The following is a 22,137-nucleotide window of genomic DNA, read 5'->3' as shown; positions in this document are numbered from 1 at the left end:
TCCGCTTGGTTTCCCCGATGTAGAGGAGGCCACATCGGGAACAGCGGATACAATATACCACATTAGCAGATGTGCAGGTGAACATCTGTTTAATGTGGAAGATTTTCTTGGGGCCTGGAATGGAGGTGAGGGGGGAGGTGTAGGGGCAGGTGTAGCACTTCCTGCGGTTGCAGGGAAAAATGCCAGGGGTGGTGGGGAGTGTGGAGCTGACAAGGGAATCACGGAGAGAGTGGTCCCTCCGGAAGGCAGATAAGGGTGGGGGGGGAAAAATGTCCTTGGTAGTGGGGTCAGATTGCAGGTGGCGGAAGTGTCGGAGAATGATGCGTTGAATCCGGAGGTTGGTGGGGTGGTACGTGAGGACACCTGCTGTGTTCATCCAGCTCCATACCTTGTTATTTCTGGAAAGAAAGTTTGGTTTTGAATAAACTATGGGACAATGGACATGACCTTCACTGCTCAACAACTCCAATCTAAATGTCAGAGACAACACCAACCACTCGACATGGTCTTCATTGACCTGACCAAGGCTTTTGACTCAGTCAATTGGAAAGTGCTGTGGAAGACCCTGTCAAAAGCCAGTTGTCCAGAGAAGTTCATCAATATCTTGCATATCCTCCATGATAAGATGCCAGCCATGGTCCTCACTGATGGTAATATGACAGAATCTTTTTAAGTCAAGACACGAGTTATGCAGATAGGCTTCATCGCTCCCAACCTTTTCTCCATCTTCATCGCCCCATCCTTCGTCTTGTCAAGACCAAGCTACTCAGTGGTGTGGACGTTGTCTATACAATGGACAAAAAAAATTTCAACTTCAACCGTTTGAAATTTAAGAAGACAACTCTGACATTGCTCATGGAATTTCAGTGTACACGTGATAACGCCATCCCTGATTTCTCAGAAGAAAATCTTCAAGCTATGCTTAATGACTATGCAGAAACATACCAAAGAATTGGTCTCAGCTTCAACCTCCAGAAGACTCAAGTTCATCCCAAAGCACATTCTGGCCTATGCCTCCATCGAGACCAAAAGAGAAATCCCCCCAAATGTGGAACATTTCCCCTACCTAGTGAGTCATCTCTCATCTAAGGCTGACTTTGATGTGACGATCCAACACCACATCCAAGCTGTGAACACTGCTTTTGGACACCTAAGGATAAGCGTCTTCGCTGGTCATGACATCCATAATGATACCAAGATCTTTGTGTCTAAGGCAGACATCCTTCCAACTCTTCTATATGCCTCGAAACTTGGACTACGTATAGACGTGACTTCAGGACCCTGGAGAAGTACCATCAACATTGTTTGAGAGGGAGTCTCCGCATCAACTGGGAGGACAGGAATACTAACATCAGCATCCTTGAAGAAGCCAAAAGCACCAGAATCAAGGTCATTATCATCCAAAACCAACTCCACTGGACCGCCCCCATGCTAGGACACCTGAGTTCTGACTACCAAAGTAAATCTTCTTCGCCCAGCTCAAGGAAGGCTCTTGAACGAGACAAAGACAAAGGAAGCATTTCAAAGACTCTGTGAAGTCTTCCCTCAAGAAATGCAATACCTGGGAGGCCTTTGCTCAGAAAAAAGAGGCTTGGAAGAAGATTGGTATTCTTCGGGAACATTTGTCAACAAGAGGAAGTAGGGAAAAGAAGCCAGAGAAAGAAATGCCAGAGATCCCAAAGCCAAGGACAAAACCCACCTCCAGAAATCCCATCTCTGGTTGGAGATGTGGCTCTAGGATTGAGGTCATCAGCCAAGCAAGGACACACAGAGCCCCAGACCAGTGACACGGAACCTCCTCTGGTGGAAGATTATATTCGTTAGTGAGTGGTTGCCAATGAAAACGATGATTTGTATGCATTTAAACATCAATCTAATTCAGTTTTCATCACTTCCTTTTTCTTCATATTGTAGAATCTAATAAACTCACTCTTTCTTTAACTCAAGAAAGCCAGGATAAATTGGTTCCTTTCAAAATATATTCAGGATGGAAAAAGAGGGAAGGGATCTCTCTTGAAATTAACCCTATTGTGATGAACTTAGAGAGGGCTTGAGTAAGAATGGAGAGTCAGTTAATCCCACCTCACCTGGCAGCATAACCACTGGGGCATAGCCCATTTGGAATTGTGACTAATTAGGGATCCTCACCTGGGTTCCAGCTGTAGTAAAGTTCAATCTGCAGGCTGGATTTCTTTTTGAAAAAATATACATTAAAGACTCTGCCAATTTCTCTTATGAAGTTGTCAGGTCATTCAATGTTCATAGAATCATAGAATACCTACAGTATGGAAGCAGGCCATTCAGCCCATCGAGCCCACACCAACCCTCCAAACAGTATCCCATCCACACCCATCACCCCTTCCCTATCCCTGTGACTTTGCACTTCCCATGGCCAATCCACCTAACCTGCACATCTTTAGACTGTGGGAGGAAACCAAACCATCCAGAGGAAACCTATGCAAACACGGAGAATGTGCAAACTCCACACAGATGGTCGCCCAAGGCTGGAATTAAACCCGAGTCCCTGCACTATGTTGCAGCAGTGCTAACCAATGAGCCACCGTGCCACCCCATGTTCCTAGAACATTTCAAAACTACTCCACACAATTTGTTCAAGCACTTTGACCAGGAGCCATTTGTAGCTGACAGTTTATCAGGTCTACATGACAAAGCTGTTCGACAGGACTTCTGCGAAAATGAGAGTAGCTCCAGTTCAGAGAATATTCTCTTGTTTGGCTAAATGTGATTCAGTGACAGAATGCGGCTGCTTTGATTGGTCAGCCTAAGATCAAAGTCAAGTGTTTAAATGCAAGAAATGTGACTGCGTATGCATTATCATGAAATTGAGAGTTTTCCTCCCTTGCGCTGTGAACATTAGTGCAAAGAAACGACTGCTATATTCTCACTGCACCACCACAGCTGTTACATTCAGGACTGTTTCTTCCTGTGCATTTCAAACTGTTTAAACGTCTAGCTGCAGCAAGCTTTTACAGTGGAAGTTATGGAGTCAGTGTGGGTGTGTCTGTGTGAGTGTACCAACGTGATAACAAGCCACAAACATCTTTCATGCTTTCTGTTCTGAGACATATCTCCAAACCATTTCTGCCATTTCTCTTTATAAATTACCCATGGCAGATTTCCACTGATGATGCTGTGTTATCAGCCAGTTTCCCAAAGCCATGTTGTTCTTTGAGTACAAGTTAACCTGTTTCTGTTTCCCCAGGCAGAACTTAACTATCATGCCATTCACCACCAGATCTCAGGGGTAGTGGAACAGACAGCAGGTGCACGCATTGTGTAACATTGGCTGTTTTGCCTAAGTGCATGGATGACTTCCTCTGACGGTTGATCCTATATCTTAATTGATATGCTACTGACATTTATTACCTTCTCTGTTTCTCCTCCAGGGATCTCTTCATAAAGCAAAAGAGGAAGAGGCCATAGATCAGTGCCCTGGAGTCAACAACTGGCATTCTACCAACAATTGTGACATTTGGAGCCTGGAAGCCTTGCCAGTGACAACAAAAAGGTCCATATTTGGAGATAACACAGTGTGGAGCTGGAGGAACACAGCAGGCCAGGCAGCATCAGAGGAGAAGGAAAGCTGACATTTCAGGTCTGGAGATTCAGAGCCCCCTTCCCCTCCCCCATTTCTGAAGAAGGGTCCCAACCCAAAACGTCAACTTTCCTGCTTCTCTGATGCTGCCTGGCCTGCTGTGTTCCTCCAGCTCCACGCTGTGTTATCTCTGACTCCAGCATCGGCAGTTCTTACTATCTCCATATTTGGAGAGTTTCTTTCAAAAGGAGAAAAGCTTTTCAACTTTAATTTCTGGGTTAGAAAGATGTAAGGTGGATTCCGAATGTAACATGATGGTGACATTGCTTAAAGCCAAGCAATAGTTGCTCTGTCTTCAAACGTGCTCAGACTGCACTAGTTTCTGTCTTTTCCTGTTGTTTAGACAGCAATGAAATGCCAAGTTCCCTCTATGATCAGCATTTCAAATTGGGAGCCATGTCTGCCATGTTTCATTTTCAGGAAGAGGCAGGAATAGTCTGAAGTTGGTAAAACGCATTTTGGTTAACTTTCATCATGAGATTCTCACTCCCTCCACACCAGAGCAGCACTTTATAAGCCAATGGAGTGAATGGAGAGCCTGCTTCCCTGCTGTTTGGACTGGGACAACCCTAGGTGGGAACACAGAAGGAGAGGGGATATCATTAAATCCCTAAATTCCTATTACACTGTTCACTGGAAGAGGAGCCACTCCTCAATTGAACTGAATTCACGTGTCCTCCTGCTCCCATTATTAAGTCAACCCTTCTCATGTCAGCTTAGCAACTGACATTTGGGGGCTCTTTTGGTGCAGTTGCAGTATCCCTACTCTGAGTTAGGAGGCCAAGGTTCTAGTTAGGGGAGGCATTGACCTAGTGGTATTATTTCAAGACTATTAATCCAGGAATCCAGGTAATGCTCTGGGGGATCCAGATTCACCATCCCACTTGCTCCCAGGCAGATGGCGAAGTTTGAATTCAGTAAAAATCTGGAAATAAGAGTCTAATGATGAAACTATTGTTGATTGCTGGAAAATTCATTTGGTTCACTAATGTCCTTTAGGGAGAAAATCTATCATGCTTACTGGGTTTGGCCTACACATGACTCCAGACCCACAGTGATGGGCCAGTGGTGGGAAGGTAAGCAAGACTCCGCCTGTCTCCCTCTCCCCTGATTAAATGTCCCCATTGCTAACAAACTCACCATGGGGGCGGTGGGATTGCACACAAACGCCATGGTTGAGCCTCCAGTTTAGTACTGAAGGATGCTATTCTGTCAGAGCTTCTGTCTTTGGATGAGATGTTAAAGTGAAGCGTCATCTGCCCTCTCAAGCTGAGGTAAAAGATACCACAGCACTATTTTGCCACAGAGCAGGGGAATATTCCCAATGTCCTGATCAATATTTAATCACCATCTCCAAAACAGATTATTTGATCATTATCACATTGCTGTGCACCAATTGACTGCCACATTACAGCAGTAACTACACTTCCAAAGTGCTTCCATGGCTGTAGAGCCCTTGGAGATGTCCCAAGGCTGTTTCTCGAAGAATTGTTCCTTAAAACACAAACATTTTCATTTGTATAAACCAGCTTTCAATATTTTCAGCAGTTCTGAACTTCTTTTGACACCAGTTCCAGACTGGAATAACTCTTCGTCTGATTCATGGTTCACCTCCACCTCATTAATTATTTGTGATTCTCAACCTTTGTCCCAGATCTCTTCACATAATGCAACCTCACAATGTTCTGACTTGCCCTTGGCCTGAGGGACTTAATCTAAGAACGTGAATTTTTCTCAATTTTCAGCTGCTTTGCCAGTGTGACTGTGAGCCTGCGTGCAAGGCCATTTCATCAATAGGAAACGATGCAATATCCCATCATTGTTATTTTGTTCGCTTTCTATAAATCCTTCAATATTTAATCTCAGGCTAATTCATTTTGCTGTAGAGCTGATTAAATGCACTTGTGGCGTCAATTGTGAAATCCATAAAAAAAACAGGATGCACTATCTACCAGATCAGATCTGTAAACATTTCTGTTAAATGATTAATGCCCCAACCTTAACTCGAATCCTAACCTCAACCTCTACCTTCACCAAATGAATACTTTACATTTGCCATGCGTTTACCATGTATTTACTGTGCCTGCTTCTTCCCCTAGTCTCTCCACTGTTTCAAATAGTGTACCATTTCCACACAATCTTAGAGCACTGAAAGAAGGCCACTGAACTGATCATGCGTGTGATTTTAGCCCCACTCCATCCACTCTTGCCCCATAACTGTGTTTGCTTATTTCTCAACTATCTATGCAAATGCTGTTTCAAAGTTACAACTGCTTCCACTATCTTCTCTGGCAAGACACTCAGAATCTCAACAATGAAAATATTTCTTTCATGGAGAAACTCTCTTGTCTCTTACCAATCATCTTCAATTCCATTAGAAGCCCAGTCAATGGTGCAATTGTCACAAATACTGTACCAATGCATTTTTTTTGTTGCTAAGCCATGGGAATTGGAGGAGATGGGAGCATAGTGGTGTTATTACTGAACAATAATCTAATGCCAATGCTCTGGGGTTCAAGACCGACCACAGCAGCTGGTGGTAATGAAATTTGATTAATAAATCTAGAATTGAAAGCTAGAGCCAGTGATGGTGACTATCCAAATATTATCAATTGTTGCATAAAGAGGCATGGTTAATGCCAACCATCTAATCACAATTGATTGTTGTAAAACAACCATCTGATTCACTAATGTCCTTTCGGGATGGAAACTGTCATCCTTACCTGGTCTGACTTACCTCAACCCCAGACCAACTACAGTGCGGGTTGACTCTTAACTGCCCTCTGAAAAGGTGAGAAGCTGCTCAGTTCAAGGGCAATTTGGAATGGGCAACCAAAATGCTGGCCTTGTAAACAACACCCACATCTCATATGTTGGTTAGCTCAGTTAGCTGGAAAGTTGGTTAGCAATGTAGAGTGAAGCCAACATATGGGCACAAATCCTGCACTGGCCGTGGTTACCTTGAAGAACTCTTTCTCAACCTCTCCCCTCACTTGAGGTATGGTGACCCTCAGGTTATACAATCACCAGCTGTCTGTCTCTCTCTCTCTGAGAGAGGAGGACTATGGTGACTTTACCCTTTTGTACAATCTCGCTTCATAACATAGTCCCTCCATACCTGGGATCAGTCGAGTGAACCATTGCTAGACTGCCTCCAATGGCAGTATATCTTTCCATAGAGAAGGGGACTCAAAATTGTTCAAAGCATTCCATCTGCGGTCTGACTATTGCCTTGTACAGTTTTAACTAGACCTCCCTCATCCTTTTTCCGCTGTCCTCACCAGGATGGGACAATGATGTAAGGTGGGGATTTCAGTCAGAGACAGAAATTGCTAGAGAAGCTCAGCAGGTCTGATAGCATCTGTGAAGAGAAACCAGAGTAAACATTTTGACTTCTGGGGAAGGATCACTGGACCTAAAATGTTAACTCTGATTTTCCCTTCACAGACGCAGCCAGACCTGTTGAGCTTTTCCGGCAACTTCTGTCTTTGTTTCTGATTCACAGCATCTGCAGTTCTTTTGGTTTTTATTTCAGTCAGTGACCTGGTACTGCCCCTAATTGAAGCTGTGAGCCTAACCCTCCCCCTACTGACCCCTTCTCCCGCCTCCAACACACCCCCTCCTCCTGGACACCACCCCAAGACCTCCTACCCTCCCTCGACCTCTTCATCTCCAACTGCCGTCGAGACATCAATCGCCTCAACCTCTCCACCCCTCTCACCCACTCCAACCTCTCCCCCACAGAACGTGCAGCCCTCCGCTCCCTCCGTTCCAATCCCAACCTCACCATAAAACCCGCGGACAAGGGAGGCGCAGTTGTAGTATGGCGCACTGACCTCTACATCGCCAAGGCCAGGCGCCAACTCTCCGACACCTCCTCCTACCGCCCCCTTGATCATGACCCCACCCCTGAGCACCAAACCATCATCTCCCAAACCATCCACAACCTCATCACCTTAGGTGACCTCCCACCCACAGCCTCCAACCTCATGTTCCCCAACCCCGCACCGCCCGCTTCTATCTCTTTCCCAAAATCCACAAACCTGACTGCCCTGGTCGACCCATTGTCTCCGCCTGCTCCTGCCCGACCGAACTTATCTCCAACTATCTCGACTCCATATCTCCCCCTTGGTCTAGGAACTCCCGACCTACATCCGTGACACCACCCATGCTCTCCACCTCCTCCAAAACTTCCAATTCCCTGGTCCCCACACCTCATCTTTACCATGGATGTCCAGTCCCTATACACCTGCATTCCCCATGCAGATGGCCTAAAGGCCCTCTGCTTCTTCCTGTCCCACAGGCCCGACCGATCCCCCTCCACTGACACCCTCATCCGCTTGGCCGAACTTGTCCTCACCCTCAACAACTTCTCTTTCAATTCCTCCCACTTCCTACAGACAAAGGGGGTGGCCATGGGTACCTGCACGGGCCGAACAATCCCCCTTCCAAAGCTATACTGGCCCTATGCCCACCTCTTCCTCTGTTACATCGATGACTGTATCGGCACCGCCTCGTGCTCCCACAAGGAGCTCGAACAGTTCATCCACTTCACCAACACCTTCCACCCCAACCTTAAGTTCACCTGGACCATCTCCAATACCTCTCTCTCCTTCCTGGACCTCTCTGTTTCCATCTCTGGCAACCACCTAGAAACCGATATCTATTGCAAGCCCACCGACTCCCACAGCTACCTAGAATACTCCTCCTCCCACCCTCCTTCCTGCAAAAATGCCATCGCCTATTCCCAATTCCTTCGCCTCCGCCGCATCTGCTCCCAGGTTGAGGCGTTCCACTCCCATACATCTCAGATGTCCTCGTTTTTCAAAGACCGTAACATCCCCCCCTCAGTGGTCGACAACGCCCTCGACCGTGTCTCCCGCATTTCCCGCAACTCATCCCTCACACCCCCTCCCCGCAATAACAACCAAAACAGAATCCCCCTCGTCCTCACGTACCACCCCACCAACCTCTGGATCCAACGCATCATGCTCCGACACATCCGCCATCTGCAATCTGACCCCACCACCAAAGACATTTTTCCCTCCCCACTCTTATCTGCTTTCCAGAGGGACCACTCTCTCCGTGACTCCCTTGCCCACTCCACACTCCCCTCCAGCCCCACCACACCCGGCACTTGACCCTGCAACCGCAGGAAGTGCTACACCTGCCCCTACACCTCCCCCCTCACCCCCATCCCAGGCCCCAAGAAGACTTTCCACATCAAGCAGATGTTCACCTGCACATCTGCTAATGTGGTATACTGTATCCGCTGTTCCCGTTGTGGCCTCCTCTACATCGGGGAAACCAAGCAGAGGCTTGGGGACTGCTAAGCGGAACACCAACGCTCGGTTTGCACTAAACAACTGCACCTCCCAGTCGCGAACCATTTCAACTCCCCCTCCCATTCCTCAGACGACATCTCCATCCTGGGCCTCCTGCAGTGCCACAATGATGCCACCCGAAGGTTGCAGGAACAGCACCATATTTCGCTTGGGTAACCTGCAGCCCAAGGGTATCAATGTGGACTTCACAAGCTTCAAAATCTCCCCTCCCCCTACCGCATCCCAAAACCGGCCCAGCTTGTCCCTGCCTCCCTAACCTGTCCTTCCTCCCACCTAGCCCCTCCTCCTACCTCAAGCCCCACCCCCATCTCCTACCTACTAGCCACATCCCGCCCCCTTGACCTGTCCGTCCTCCCTGGACCGACCTATCCCCTCCCTAACTCCCCACCAACACTCACCTTTACTGGCTCCATCCCCGCTCTTTGACCTGTCTGTCTCCTCTTCACCTATCTCCTCCTTTATTCATCTTCTATCCGCCTCCTCCTCTCTCCCTATTTATTTCAGAACCCTCTTCCCCTCCCCCATTTCTGAAGAAGGGTCTAGGCCCGAAACATCAGCTTTCCTGCTCCTCTGATACTGCTTGGCCTGCTGTGTTCATCCAGCTCTACACCTTGTTACCCCATGCCTGCTGCCTGTTCCTGCCTTGAGTATACTACATCTGGCCCCAACTTTTACACAGGCAGCCCTCTAGACCTCTTGGCCCCAGTTACTGGGTCCTGATTTACCCCTAAATCCTGCTCCCTCTTTTCCAGGCCCTAGCTTCCTGTTTGTTCAACACCCTCCAGTGAATTAGTGAAGGGAAAACCTTGCATTTCTGTAGCACCTTTCACTATTTGTATAGAAACCTTACAGTGTGGAAGCAGGCCATTCAGCCCATTGAGTCCACACCGACCCCTGAAGACCATCCCACCCAGACCCACCCCACCCCATTTCTGCAACCCTGCATTTCCCATGGCCAATCCACCTAGTCTGCACATCTTTGGACTGTGGGAGGAAACCCACGGAGACACGGGGAGAATGTGCAAGCTCCTCACAAACAGTCACCCGAGGGTGGGATTGAACCCAGGTCCCTGGCGCAGTGAGGCAGCAGTGCTAACCACTGAGCCACCATGCCATCTGAAAGTGCTGATCAAGCAATGAAGCACTTTCAGAAGTGTAGCCACTGTTATAACACAGGAAGTATTGTAATCTCTCCACCAGAGGCTCGTTGCCACCAGGCTGAGTTCATCCTTAAAACAATTCATGTTTACATCCCCGGAGTGTTGAGAATGCGGAAGTTCCTATCACAGGAAGAGGTCAAAGCAAATGGCATCAACACTTTTAAGGGAAAGTTAGAACAACACATGAGGGAGGAAGGAAAAGAAGGATAGGGTGATCGGCTGAAATGAAGGGGAGGTGGAAATAAATTCATGTGGAGTATCAAACTCCAGTTCAGACCAGCTGGGAGGATGTTAAATACCCTGTAATTGATAAAACACAAAGCAATATCTTTATTATTTTTATTGTTAGCTTTTACAATTGTTTATAGATTAGCACTTTCAATAATATTAATGCGTGGAAAGTCATAACAAACAAAGCTGGACTATATCACCAGTGTCAAAAGGCAGTATTATAACTGACCTTAATCCAGGGGTGAGTTCAAAGCTGTTACCATGTTAAACTTATTCTATTTTATAACTGCTGATGGTGATTTTCCTAAGAAGGAGGCATGGAATTATAGAGTGCTATTCCTAAAAACACAAATCATGTTCAGTAATATGAACATTTGAACTATTGGGATAAGTTTTATTGGACCAGCTCTTTCAGAATGTAGCTTCGTTGCAGGTATCGGAGAATCAGTCAGGTTTTACTGCAGAGGTGAAAGCCTTCCACCAAGCCCACAGGTCCCAGTTGTACATCCAGGGATATCTGCTTACAGTAGCCATGATTTTGATACAAAACTGGGAGGAAAGGCAAGCAGTAAGGATGACACAATCTGCCTACAATAGGATGTTTGATAGATTAACAGAATGACAGGCAAAGTGGCAGATAGAACCAACACAGAGAATGCTGGAGAAACTCAGCAGGTCCGGCAGCATCTGTCGAAAGAGAAACAGCATTAACATTTTGAGTCCAGTATGACTCAAGCTATCCTAGATCTGGTCCTGTGTAATGAGACAGGATTAATTAATGGTCTCATAGATAGGGATCCTCTTGGACAGAGCGATCACAGTATGGTAGCATTTAAAATACAGACAGAGGGGGAGAAGGTAAAATCCAATAGCAATGTCTTGTGCTTAAACAAAGAAGGGATGAGGGAGGAGTTGGCTAAGATAGACTGTGAGCAAAGACTTTATGGCAGGACAATTGAGGAACAATGGAGGGCTTTCAAAGTGATTTTTCACAGTGCTCAGCAAAAATATATACCAGTGAAAAGGAAGGGCTGTAGGAAAAGTGATAATCAGCCTTGGATAACTAAAGGAAATAAAGGAGGGCATCAAATTGAAAGCTAATGCATACAAAGTAGCAAAGATTGGTGGGACACTAGCGGATATAAAATCTTCAAAGGTCAACAGGAAGCCACAAAGAAAAGCTATAAAGAAAGTTAAGATAGATTATGAGAGTAAACTAGCTCAGAACATAAAAACACATAACAAAATCTTCTACAAATACATAAAATGAAAAAGATGGCGAAGTCCTTCAGAGGATGTAAAAGGGGATTTAATAATGGGAAATGAGGAAATGGGTGAGGCGTTGAACAGCTATTTTGTGTTGGAATTCACAATGGAAGACACAAATACCATGCCAATAATTGACGACAAGGAGGCTACGGCAAGTGAAGACCTAGAAATGATCATTATCACTAAACAGGTAGTGTTGGGCAAGCTAATGGGGCTAAAGGTAGACAGGTCACCTAGTCATGATGGAGTGCATCCTAGGGTGCTAAAAGACATGGCCGGGGAAAATAACACTCCTCGTAATTTACCAAAATTGGCTGGACTCTGGGTCTGTTCAGGCAGATTGGAAAACAGCAAATGTTACGACACTGCTTAAAAAATGGTACAGAAAAGGTGGGTAACTACAGGTCTGTTAGTTTAACTTCTGTAGTGGGGAAAATGCTTGAATCAATCATCAAGGAAGATATAGCGAGACATCTGGATAGAAATTGTCCCATTGGGCAGGTGCAGCGTGGGTTCATGAAAGGCAGGTCATGTTTAACTAATTTACTGGAATTCTTTGAGGACATTACAACCGCGGTGGACAGCAGGGAGCAGGTGGATGTGGTGTATCTGGATTTCTAGAAAGTATTCGACAAGGTGCCGTACAAAAGGCTGCCATAAATGAAAAAGACACATGGCATTAAGGATTAATGTATTAGCATAGATAGAAGATTGGTTAACGAACAGAAAGCAAAGAGTGGGGATTAATGGGTTGATGATCAGTGACTAGTGGTGTGCCTCAGGAATCAGTGTTGGGACTGCAATTGTTTACAATTTACATAGATGATTTAGAGTTGGCGACCAAGTGTAGTGTCTCAAAGTTCACAGATAACACTAAGGTCAGCGGAAGGCCAAAGTGTGCAGAGGACACCGAAAATCTGCAGAGCAATATAGATAGATTAAGTGCGCAGGCAAGAGTCTGGCAGATGGAGTACAATGTTGGTAAATGTAAGGTAATCCATTTTGGTAGGAATCACAGCAAAATGGACTGTTATTTAAATGGTGAAAAATTGCAGCATGCTGCAATTTCAGATGCAGCAGGTCATTAAGAAGGCAAATGGAATATTGTCCTTCATTGCTAGAGGGATGGAGTTGGGAGTTTATGTTACAGCTGTATAGGGTGCGGGTGAGGCCACACCTGGAATACTTTGTACAGTTTTGGGCTCCTTACTTGAGAAAGGATGTACTGGCACTCGAGGGGGTGCAGAGGAGGTTCACTAGGTTAATTCTGAAGTTGAGAGGGTTGGCTTAAGAGGAGAGATTGAGTAGACTGGGACTATACTATATGCAATTTAGAAAAATGAGGGGTATCATAGAAACATACAAAATTATGATTGGAATAGACAAGATAGAAGCAGGAAGATTGTTTCCACTGAAGGGAGGAACTAGAAGTAGGAGGCATAGCCTCAAAATAAGGGGGAACAGATTTAGGGCTGAGTTGAGGCAGAATTTCTTCACCCAAAGGGTTGTGAATCTGTGGAAGTCCCTGGCAGTGAAGCAGTTGAGGCTACCTTGTTGAATGTTTTTAAGGCAAAGATAGACTTTTGAACAGTAAAGAAATTAATGGTTTGGTGAGTGGGTGGGTAAGTGGAGCTGAGTCCATGAAGAGATCAGCCACAATCTTATTGAATGGTGGAGGAGGCTCAATGGGCCAGATGACCTACTCCTGCTCCTATTTCTTATGACTCTTCTGCAGAACTGAGTCATACCAAACTCAAAAACATTAACTGTCTCTGCAAACGCTAGCGGACCTGTTGAGTTTCTCCAGTATGCTGTGTGGTTGTTTCAGATTTCCAGCATCCACAGCATTTTTGATACAGAGCAGTGTGAGATGATGTACTCTGTTGAAGGGATATGCAATTGAGACTTAATGACACAGTTCCAGAGAAAGTACAGGGACAGACGGAACTGGAATGTCATGTGTTTAAAACTTTGAAGGTGGGAAACCATAATGATAGTGCAGTTATCAAAACCTATGGGATTGGGGCTCATAAATAGAGGCAGTGAGTACAAGGAAATTATGTTGAACCTTCATAAAGTGAGGGGCTAAAGTTGGAGTACAATGTATAGTTTCTGGTCATCACACAATAACAAAGATGTGAGGGTTCTTGACAGGCACAGACGAAACATACCAGTATGGATCCAGAGATGAAGATGTCCAGTAACAAGATTAGGATGGGGAAGTTGGAGTTGTTGAACTTAGAGTAAAGGAAATGAAGTGGAGGATTAATAGTGTTTTACCAGATAATGACATATTCAGCTAAGGTCAATGAGCAAAATCTATCACCGTGACAGAACAAGGACTGGGAGATGGACACTGTTCAAAAGTTTTGGGCAAAATGATGGAGATGGAACGTAAGAACAAACTTTTTACACAGCAACTGTCAATGTCTTTGTAGAGATGGTAAAAAAAATTGGCTCGATATTTGATGGAAATAAAGTTACAGGACTACAGGGACCAAATGGGGGAGTGGAACTGTCTGGATTTTTTCTTTATTCATTCACAGGATGAGGGCATCACTGGTTTGCTCCGAGGAGAGGTGACATGGTCTCAATGGGCGGAGCGGGCTAGTGAAAGACTTTGAGATTGAGAGCTTGGTGCCCACTCAAGTCATTCCAAAGTGAGAGGTGGATGATGTAACAGGGGTTGAAGTAATTGGTTTCACTGCTGCTGTGAGGAAGGGTTCTGAGGAAGGGTCACCGGACCCCAAATGTTACCTCTGTTTTTTCCTTCACAGATGCTGCCAGACCTGGTGAGCTTCTCCAGCAACTTTGTTTGTGTATAATAAAGGCAAGCTGTTGTCTGATACCCTTCCCCAAATGGGCAGACTCAGTCATCGGGTGGCATTCACTGCCCACACGCACACCAGCAAAACAAGCACAAAGTATTTGAGCTGGCATACTTCTGGAAGGGCAAGGAGGTGAGCTATTCATTGCAGTTCAGTAAAATTGGACAAAAGGGATTTCCTCCCAGTGACGGGAGGGAAATTGAGCCAAGGTTAGATCTTTACTGCTTTCAGTTTGTCCCTTTGCAGCAGCCAATTTGCATGAGGCCTAGTCGAAGATGGGTCCATTTGTGTCTTAAATTTCAACAACCTCCAGCCCAAAGCCTGTTACTTAATAATTCCAAACATTGGCAGCAGACACTCAACAGATAAAATTACAGAACGAAAGTGCCCTCGAATTGTGCTGAGTAATGAAAATACATTTTAACCAAAAATAAACACATTTTGTAAACAGTAAATGGAAATTAATGACTGGGACTTTTTTTGCTGTAAAAATAGCATTTGCCTTATAAAGAGGAAACATGTATAGTTTCAGAGTGGCACTTTGATATCCGATGTTCAGATTGTTTTAAATTATATCAGCTGATTGCTTGATGGATCGATACAACAGAATCGTAAAGATTATCCCGAAAACCTGAAAGACAACAAACAGGCATCAACAACTGGCAGGAGAACTGAACCAAAGGCCTGAATCAAATTGCCGCAGGGTAGCTCTTACCGTAATGAGAGCGATGCCAAAGGCGATAGCTGCAAAAATGTGAAGCTTGGAGTTGATGATATGTTCAATGCTTTCTAGGCAGTCCTGAATCAAAATATCAAAAGTAAGAGTTAGCTCTTGCATTGTTCCTGAATTTCATCACTTTGATAGATCATTTGGGAGTAGGGCCTTGTTTTACTGGTACTATTCCTAGCTCTCAGGTGGAAGATTTGTTACACATTCCCATCAAGCAGGAGATGAGGATTCTGGCCTTTGAATACTATATTAGCCATTAACAGGTTGATGAAATACAATGGGAGCAGAGTGGTGAAACCCATTCCCAACAGCTAATGACCTGCCTATATTAAGAATGTATTTTTTATGCAGAGAACTGACAGCATGGCCTCCTGGATTGTAAAGGAAATAGGATGATACAGGAAGAGAATATTGTTCTTTCATCCCCACAGTTGACCCAGACTGAGATGATGAAATGACAGAATTTTTCATCACTGTGTTTTTCATGACTGAAGTATTTCTCAAGTGTTGTCCCTGTTGTAGGCAATGTGGCAGCCAGTTACCACAACCAGCACATGTGACCAGGTAATCTGTTTTGTGTTAAATGATGAGTGATAAACATTGGGCAGGACTTGAGGGAGAACTCCCCTTCTCTTTCTGCATAATTGTGGAATGGAGTCCTTCTACATCCACATGACAGGGGAGATGAAGCATTGATTTACTGTCTTGGCCAAAAGGTGCCAACAACAACATTGCGGCACTCCCTCAGTACTGCAGTGACCCCGTCAGCCTAGATTTTTACATCAAACCCAGAGGGGAGTTATCGCTGATGCCCTGGCCAATAATCATCCCTCATCAATACAACCAAAAATAGCTGATGTACTCATTATCTCATTTCAGTTCATGCGAGTGGCTGTTCATAAATTGGGTGCTCTGTTTCCCACTTGACAGCAGTGATTTTAGTTCAAACAGTACTTTATTAACTGTAAAATCCATTGGGATGTCTTGAGGTCACAAAAGGCGCTTTAAGAATGCAAATCTTTTTCTGATGCGATACCTGATAATCTCAGTTCTGCATTTGGCTCTTCCAAATTAGACAGAGTCACATCACACAAATTGCCCTGAATAATGCCTGGAAATCTGCTTCCACATCTATAAAGACATTCACAAATGCCGACTCAAATCTATTTGAGAGCAATTATCAGGCAGCTTTATGATTCCACTTAGACCTGCCATTATTGTTTTAATGAAGCAATAAATACTTAGGGCCAGTTTCTAACTTTCCCTCCCTGTAGAAATATCACAGCCAGACTCAGCATGCTTTCAATAGCTGAGGGCTGGAAACCACACTCGCATGTAAACTAGTGAACATTTAATAACTATTGACACTATTTACACAGATATGGGCTAGCAGGACTCCAGGAGAATCTTTTTCCCTCTGCTCCCAGTTCCATGTGACCTGATATCATCTGACATTACTGACATTGCAGTCTAACTGTTATCTACCACCACCCCGCCCTGACCAAAAGGCTTTCATCTCCATCACTGCTTTCAGGAATTGAGAGACATATTCCCTCCTTGGGAACAATCAGACTGACAGTCTGGGATGTCAGCTTTTCACAACAGCTGGTACCTAGGCTGTGACACTGATTATGACTTGAAATCAATGGCAATGAAAACTGGTTAAACAAGGATTGACTCAAAAGATAAATCATCAGGACCTGAACATTTCTGTTGAGTAAAGAACAATGCTGATTACAAATGATATGCAGAGATGGGAAGGAAATTGCTATCCTTACTTTGTCTGGCCTACGTGTGACTCCAGACCCATAGTAATTCTGGTTGTCTCTTAACTGCCCTCTGAAATATCCTCCCTACAGGTCTCCAACTCTCTTTCTTTCTTTCAGACACTAGTTAAAAACATTTCCTGACCAAGCTTCCCACCACCTGTCCTATGACCATCCTTCCATGACTTAGTACCATGTTTTGTTTTATAATGCTCCTGTGAAGATTCCATTATATTAAAGGCACTATATAAATGTAAGCTGTTGTGTTGTTACTTTGTTCCCTTTAATTTTCAGTCCACCCTTCACTACACATTAACCAAAGGTGTTAGCAAGGTATATGCTTCCAGGGTTATTACAATATACATCAATTTCAGTAATGACTCTATTCAGGATTAAATCATACCTTATATTTGGAAGAGTCACATCCTTTTATTTGGCCTGATATAGATTTGTAACCACAGCAGTCCAACTAAAGGCCAAACACATTGTTATTAGTTAGCACAGAATATTTATATCAAAGAAAATTCTGCGTATACCCTTGACAAAGTGAACTTCACGTTGGCGTTGATGTTTCAATTTGTAGTCCCAATGTCGTTGGGAGTTACTCCAGCTCAGAATGCAAGGTTATTGAGTCAGAAAACTCTGTGTTAACCTGCCATGAACCAATAGGCATCTGATAGAGTGACAATAGGATAGACTTCACAGTTGGAGTTGCTGTCAGGAACGAACAGACTGCCAGTGAGAATTCTTTGAGAACTGCCCAGGTTGTGGAATGTACTAAATAAGTAACATGTTGCAAATTGCAACACATCTTCCCCACTTCTTGATCTACTCTCCATTCTGATGTTAACATTATGATCTATTCATTTTTCATTCCTGGGCAATGGTGTCATTTGCAAGGACAGAAGCCATTGTTAATCTTCTTAGTTATACTGGAACCATAGTGGTTAGACTTCTTATATAACTGGAAAACTATGAATATTTGTGGCCTCATCTTCTAAGGAAGGATATATTGGCACTGGAGTCCAAAGGAGGTGCACCAGGTGGATTCCAGGTATGGACAGACTGTCTTATGAGGAGTGGGTGAGTAGTTTGAGCTTGTACTCATTTGAGTTTGAGGGAATGAGAGATGATCTTGTTGAACCATACAGGATTCTTAGGGAGCTTGATAGAGTAGATATGGAGAAGTTATTTGCCTCCATGGGAAGAGTCTAGGACCAGACAACAGAATTTCAGAGTAAGGGATTGCCTGTTTAAAACTGAGAAGAGGAGGAATGCCTTCTCTCAGAGGGTTGTGAATCTGTCGAATTCCTTAATACAAACGGCTCCAGAGAATGTGTCATTAAGTATATTTAAGGCTGAGATAGACAGAGTTATTTAATTAGTGACAGAATCAAGGGACATGGGGAAGAGGCGGAAACACTGAGTTCAGGATTATCAGATTCGTCACAATCTCACTGAACGATGGAGCAGACTCAACGGGCCAAATGGCCTGCTTCTGCTTGTGCTTCTACATCTAATGGGCTTATAATTGTATAGTTTGCCACGCCTCTTAAGAAGGCAGTAAATGGTGAAACCCATTGATGGAAAGTCTGGATCAAGACAAAAGACAAAATTGTAGAATCATTTACCAAAGATAAAGAGCATTCAGTTCCACCTCCTGTGCATTGGCTCTTTTGAGAGTAATTTAAAGAGGGTTATTAAGATATGGAACACATGACTTGAAATGGTGCTGAAGTTACATAGGAACTTTCAAAAGGGTGTACAGTAAGCTCCCTGTTATCCAGCACGTAAGGGGAATGGGGCAGGGCATTGCATGAGAAATACTCGCTGGGTTCCGGAAATTCTGACAGTATTTTATCAGGGTCATCAACGAGTCACAACTGTAATGGTACCTGTGGAGGGGAAAGGGGGGATGAAGAACAGTGTTGCTAGTGCGCCCCCATGCAGTCAGATGTAGATTTGAGAAAACAGTCTACCTACAGTTTTGTGCAGAACGTTGATCATGCATTTAAAATCTAAATCATTTTGATTGCCCAGATCGATGGTCCCAGCGTAAGTGCCCTGCAACTGCTTAATGACCTGGAAAGGAAACAGGGAAGACAATTTCAGGTAACTCATGCATTGGAGCAAAGACTTCATTTTGGGCTGAATGTTCTGAGGAACGATAACCATACGCAGATTACTGCTTCATTCCTCGCTTTTTTTACGTTATGAGAAAGCACCACATTTCTGAAAGGAGATCCCACGGGATTCCTTCAGCAAGGTGGAACCAAACTTCAAACCTGACAGGTCCCTCACAGTGTAGGATAGTGAACAGAAGCCAAACCATGCCTCTTTTTCCTCAAAGCAATCAGTTTCCATGTTCTGTGTTTTAAAGGTTCAGTATCACAGACAGCCACTTGGACAGCAGCTGTATAAAGGAAAGGTAACTCTGAGGTTAAGGTGCCAGAAGGTTAGGATGCCAGGTGGGTAAGGCACCAGCTTGGGAGGAAAAGTGCCAGGTAAATAGGGTGTCTAGTGGGTAAGGTGCCAGGGCAGACGGTTAGCACTGCTGCCCCATAGTGCCAGGGACCTGGGGTTGATTCCACCCTCGGGCGACTGTCTGTGTGGAGTTTGCACATTCTCCCCATGTCTGCATGGGTTTCCTCCGGGTGCTCTGGTTTCCTCCCACAGTCCAAAGATGTGCGGGGTAGGTGGACTGGCCATGCTAAATTACCCATAGTGCCCAGGGATGTTGGTTAGGTGGGTCAGACATGGGAAATGCAGGGGTAGGGGGACGGGTCTGGGTGGGATGCTCTTCAGGGGGGCTGTGTGGACTTGCTGGGCTGAATGGCCAGTTTCCACTCTGTAGGGACTCTATGACTCTCTAGGTGAGAAGGAGAGTTTAGAGCAGATCGGAGCGGGCAGCAGATATTGGGACAGGTGATGTCCGGTTCCGGAGGGAGCAGTGGATATTGGGTCCTGGGGGAGCAAGAGGAATGTTGTATCCGATGGGGCAGGGGTATTGGCAGGGTCCCGGAGTGTGGGGAGGGGGCAGTGATGGTTCCTGGGGATTGTGACTCATCCAGCTGCATGGGAGATGGCATTGGAGCCTGTGGCGATGGGGATGGAGTTACTTCCTGGGATGGGGGAAGAGTTGGGTGACTAGCAACGTTCTGGAGTGTGTCTGGATCTTGGAAAAGCGTAGTTGGGAGGAAAGGAATGTGAGGTAACTGGTTGGGGGATGGGGTTGGAAATCAGTTGAAATGGCTCTTCCACAGTTACAGTAGATTTTCAATAGGCCTAACTCTTTCCGAGTAACAACTTACTTAACTAAGCCAAGTATTAATAATGGTTGGTTTTAAAAACCAATTGCAGATCATATGTAATAAAACTGAAAGGCCGGCAACCAAGACCTAGCCTCCAGGCCAATCTTTATCCCTCAGCCAACGCCACTAAAAGAAAATTATCCACATGTTTATCCAATTTCTATGAGTTTAGGAATTGGAGTTCAAGCATGGGACCTAGTTAGCTAAAGACATAGTTACCCATTCAAGGCGAAGGGAAGTGGGATACATATGACACCCAGCATCAGAGGAATGGAGGTTTTGAGAGAGCTGTGGGACTGGAAGAGGTAACAGAGATGGAGCAGGATGAGGCCAATTGGCTGAGGGAATGGGAATTTTAAATTTGAGGTGTTGGGATAATTGAGACCCTACATCAACAAAATAGAGAATAATAGGTGAGAAACTTTTACAAGTAGTTGGGAAATCTCATCACCGAACCATAATTTAACTTAAGATACCCTTTGTAAGTGTATTTCACATTTCAATAAGTAATTGTGTCACCTTTAGTTTGAATTATTAACCGCGATATATCAATCATACGCTAACATTTCATATATTTTGTACAGACACTGACTGACGAGAATCCAAGAGCTACATTTTTGGTTAAGATTGTCAACAACTGTCTGGGCAAAAGTCGTTCCTTACAGGTGGAGTAGACTAACAGCTAAAAAAAAAGAAAATAAAATGTGTGGCCTCAAATACAAAAATAAACTTACCACATCTTTTTGTGCAAATACCCAGATTGCAACTGTCATTTCAACCAGGAATAAAATCACAATAAGTGCAAGATACTGAAAGGAAAAGAGAATTGTGAGTGAGATACAGGAGCACAGACTGACATAAGAAACTGCCTAATTTCACCTCTTTAATTGTAATTAAGACACAGGTCCTGAAACTCTGAGGTTGCAATGTAAGAACAAAGGGAATCCATTCAACCTCTGAAGCCAGCTCTGTCATTCAATAGGATCATGACTTAACTCAATCTACGTACGTGTGTCTGTAACCCTAAATCTCTTTATCCAAAAAAAAACCTGTCAATTCCAGTTCAAGACTTTTCAATCAGCTCCCAGCAGCAATTTTTTCATCAGGGGAAGTGGTTCCAAATTTTCAGTTAGTTTTGTGTGGAAATATACTCCCTGACATTGTCTGAATAGCCATGCTCCAAGACTATGGTCCCCTAATTGGACATATGAGAAAATGTGGCGTCGGTGAGCCCACAGCCCAGAGGCCCTGGCTAACACTATGGGGATAGGGGTTCAATTCCCATCACAGAAGCCAGTGGAATTGATTTTGTGTCCAATAATACCTGGAATTGAAAACTAATCCTAGCAATGCGACCACATAGTGCCTGCTGATTGTCATTATCAAAAAACTAATACCTTTTAGTGAAGGAAACAGGCCATCCTTATACCAGTCTGGCTTACATGTAACTCTAGACCCCCAGCAATGTAATTGACTCTTAACATAGGAGCATGAGGAGGCCATTTTGCCCCTTCTCCCTGTTATGCAATTCAACAAGATCATGGTTGATCTGATTACTTCGTGTTTCCACCTACCACATCCCCAAACACCTTGTTTATCAAGAAGTTGTCGACCTCTGCCTTAAAAGTATGCAACAGTTCACTTCCACAGCTGTTCAGACCAGTATAACTGTTCCTCTAAAATGGCCAAGTAAACCATTCAGTTCAAAGGTAAGCAGGACAAGCAATAAGTACTGACCCACGTCACATGAAAAAAATAAATAAAAATAAGTAAATAAATTGATCCTTTTGATATTTAATCACATTAAATACTTCAATTCAAACACAGTTTAATCATTAAACCAAAAAAGTGGATGCTGGAAATTTGGAGAAACTCAGTAGT

At 44.4% G+C, this 22,137-nt stretch overlaps 1 protein-coding gene and 1 long non-coding RNA gene across 3 annotated transcripts in view; one reads left to right on the top strand and one right to left on the bottom strand.

Moving 5' to 3' along the window:
- The first annotated feature begins 3,131 nt into the window (after positions 1–3,131).
- On the top strand, positions 3,132–14,904 carry LOC125485332. Of its 2 annotated transcripts, none has more exons than XR_007264086.1 (4): positions 3,132–3,284; positions 3,408–3,616; positions 4,616–4,692; positions 14,399–14,904. It is a non-coding gene; the product is annotated as an uncharacterized LOC125485332 (long non-coding RNA). The 2 variants fall into 2 exon arrangements; XR_007264085.1 differs by having other exon boundaries at positions 3,173–3,284; positions 3,408–3,529; positions 14,399–14,510.
- The window catches only part of LOC109919198 (CD9 antigen-like), a 27,447-nt gene continuing 15,737 nt past the window's right edge, over positions 10,428–22,137 (bottom strand). The window contains exons 4-8 of the mRNA XM_020519182.2: positions 20,991–21,065; positions 18,929–19,027; positions 17,349–17,414; positions 15,165–15,248; positions 10,428–15,080 (exon numbers count right to left, since the gene is read on the bottom strand). Coding sequence (XP_020374771.1) covers positions 15,015–15,080; positions 15,165–15,248; positions 17,349–17,414; positions 18,929–19,027; positions 20,991–21,065 — 390 coding nt within the window. The 3' untranslated portion in view covers positions 10,428–15,014. The remainder of the gene's footprint in view (positions 15,081–15,164; positions 15,249–17,348; positions 17,415–18,928; positions 19,028–20,990; positions 21,066–22,137) is intronic.

Source organism: Rhincodon typus, chromosome 18 (assembly GCF_021869965.1).
Source record: "Rhincodon typus isolate 14 chromosome 18, sRhiTyp1.1, whole genome shotgun sequence".
Classification (NCBI taxonomy): Eukaryota; Metazoa; Chordata; class Chondrichthyes; order Orectolobiformes; family Rhincodontidae; genus Rhincodon; species Rhincodon typus.
Note: the sequence above shows the minus strand (reverse complement) of the source record. Positions and strands in the feature narration are given on the sequence as shown.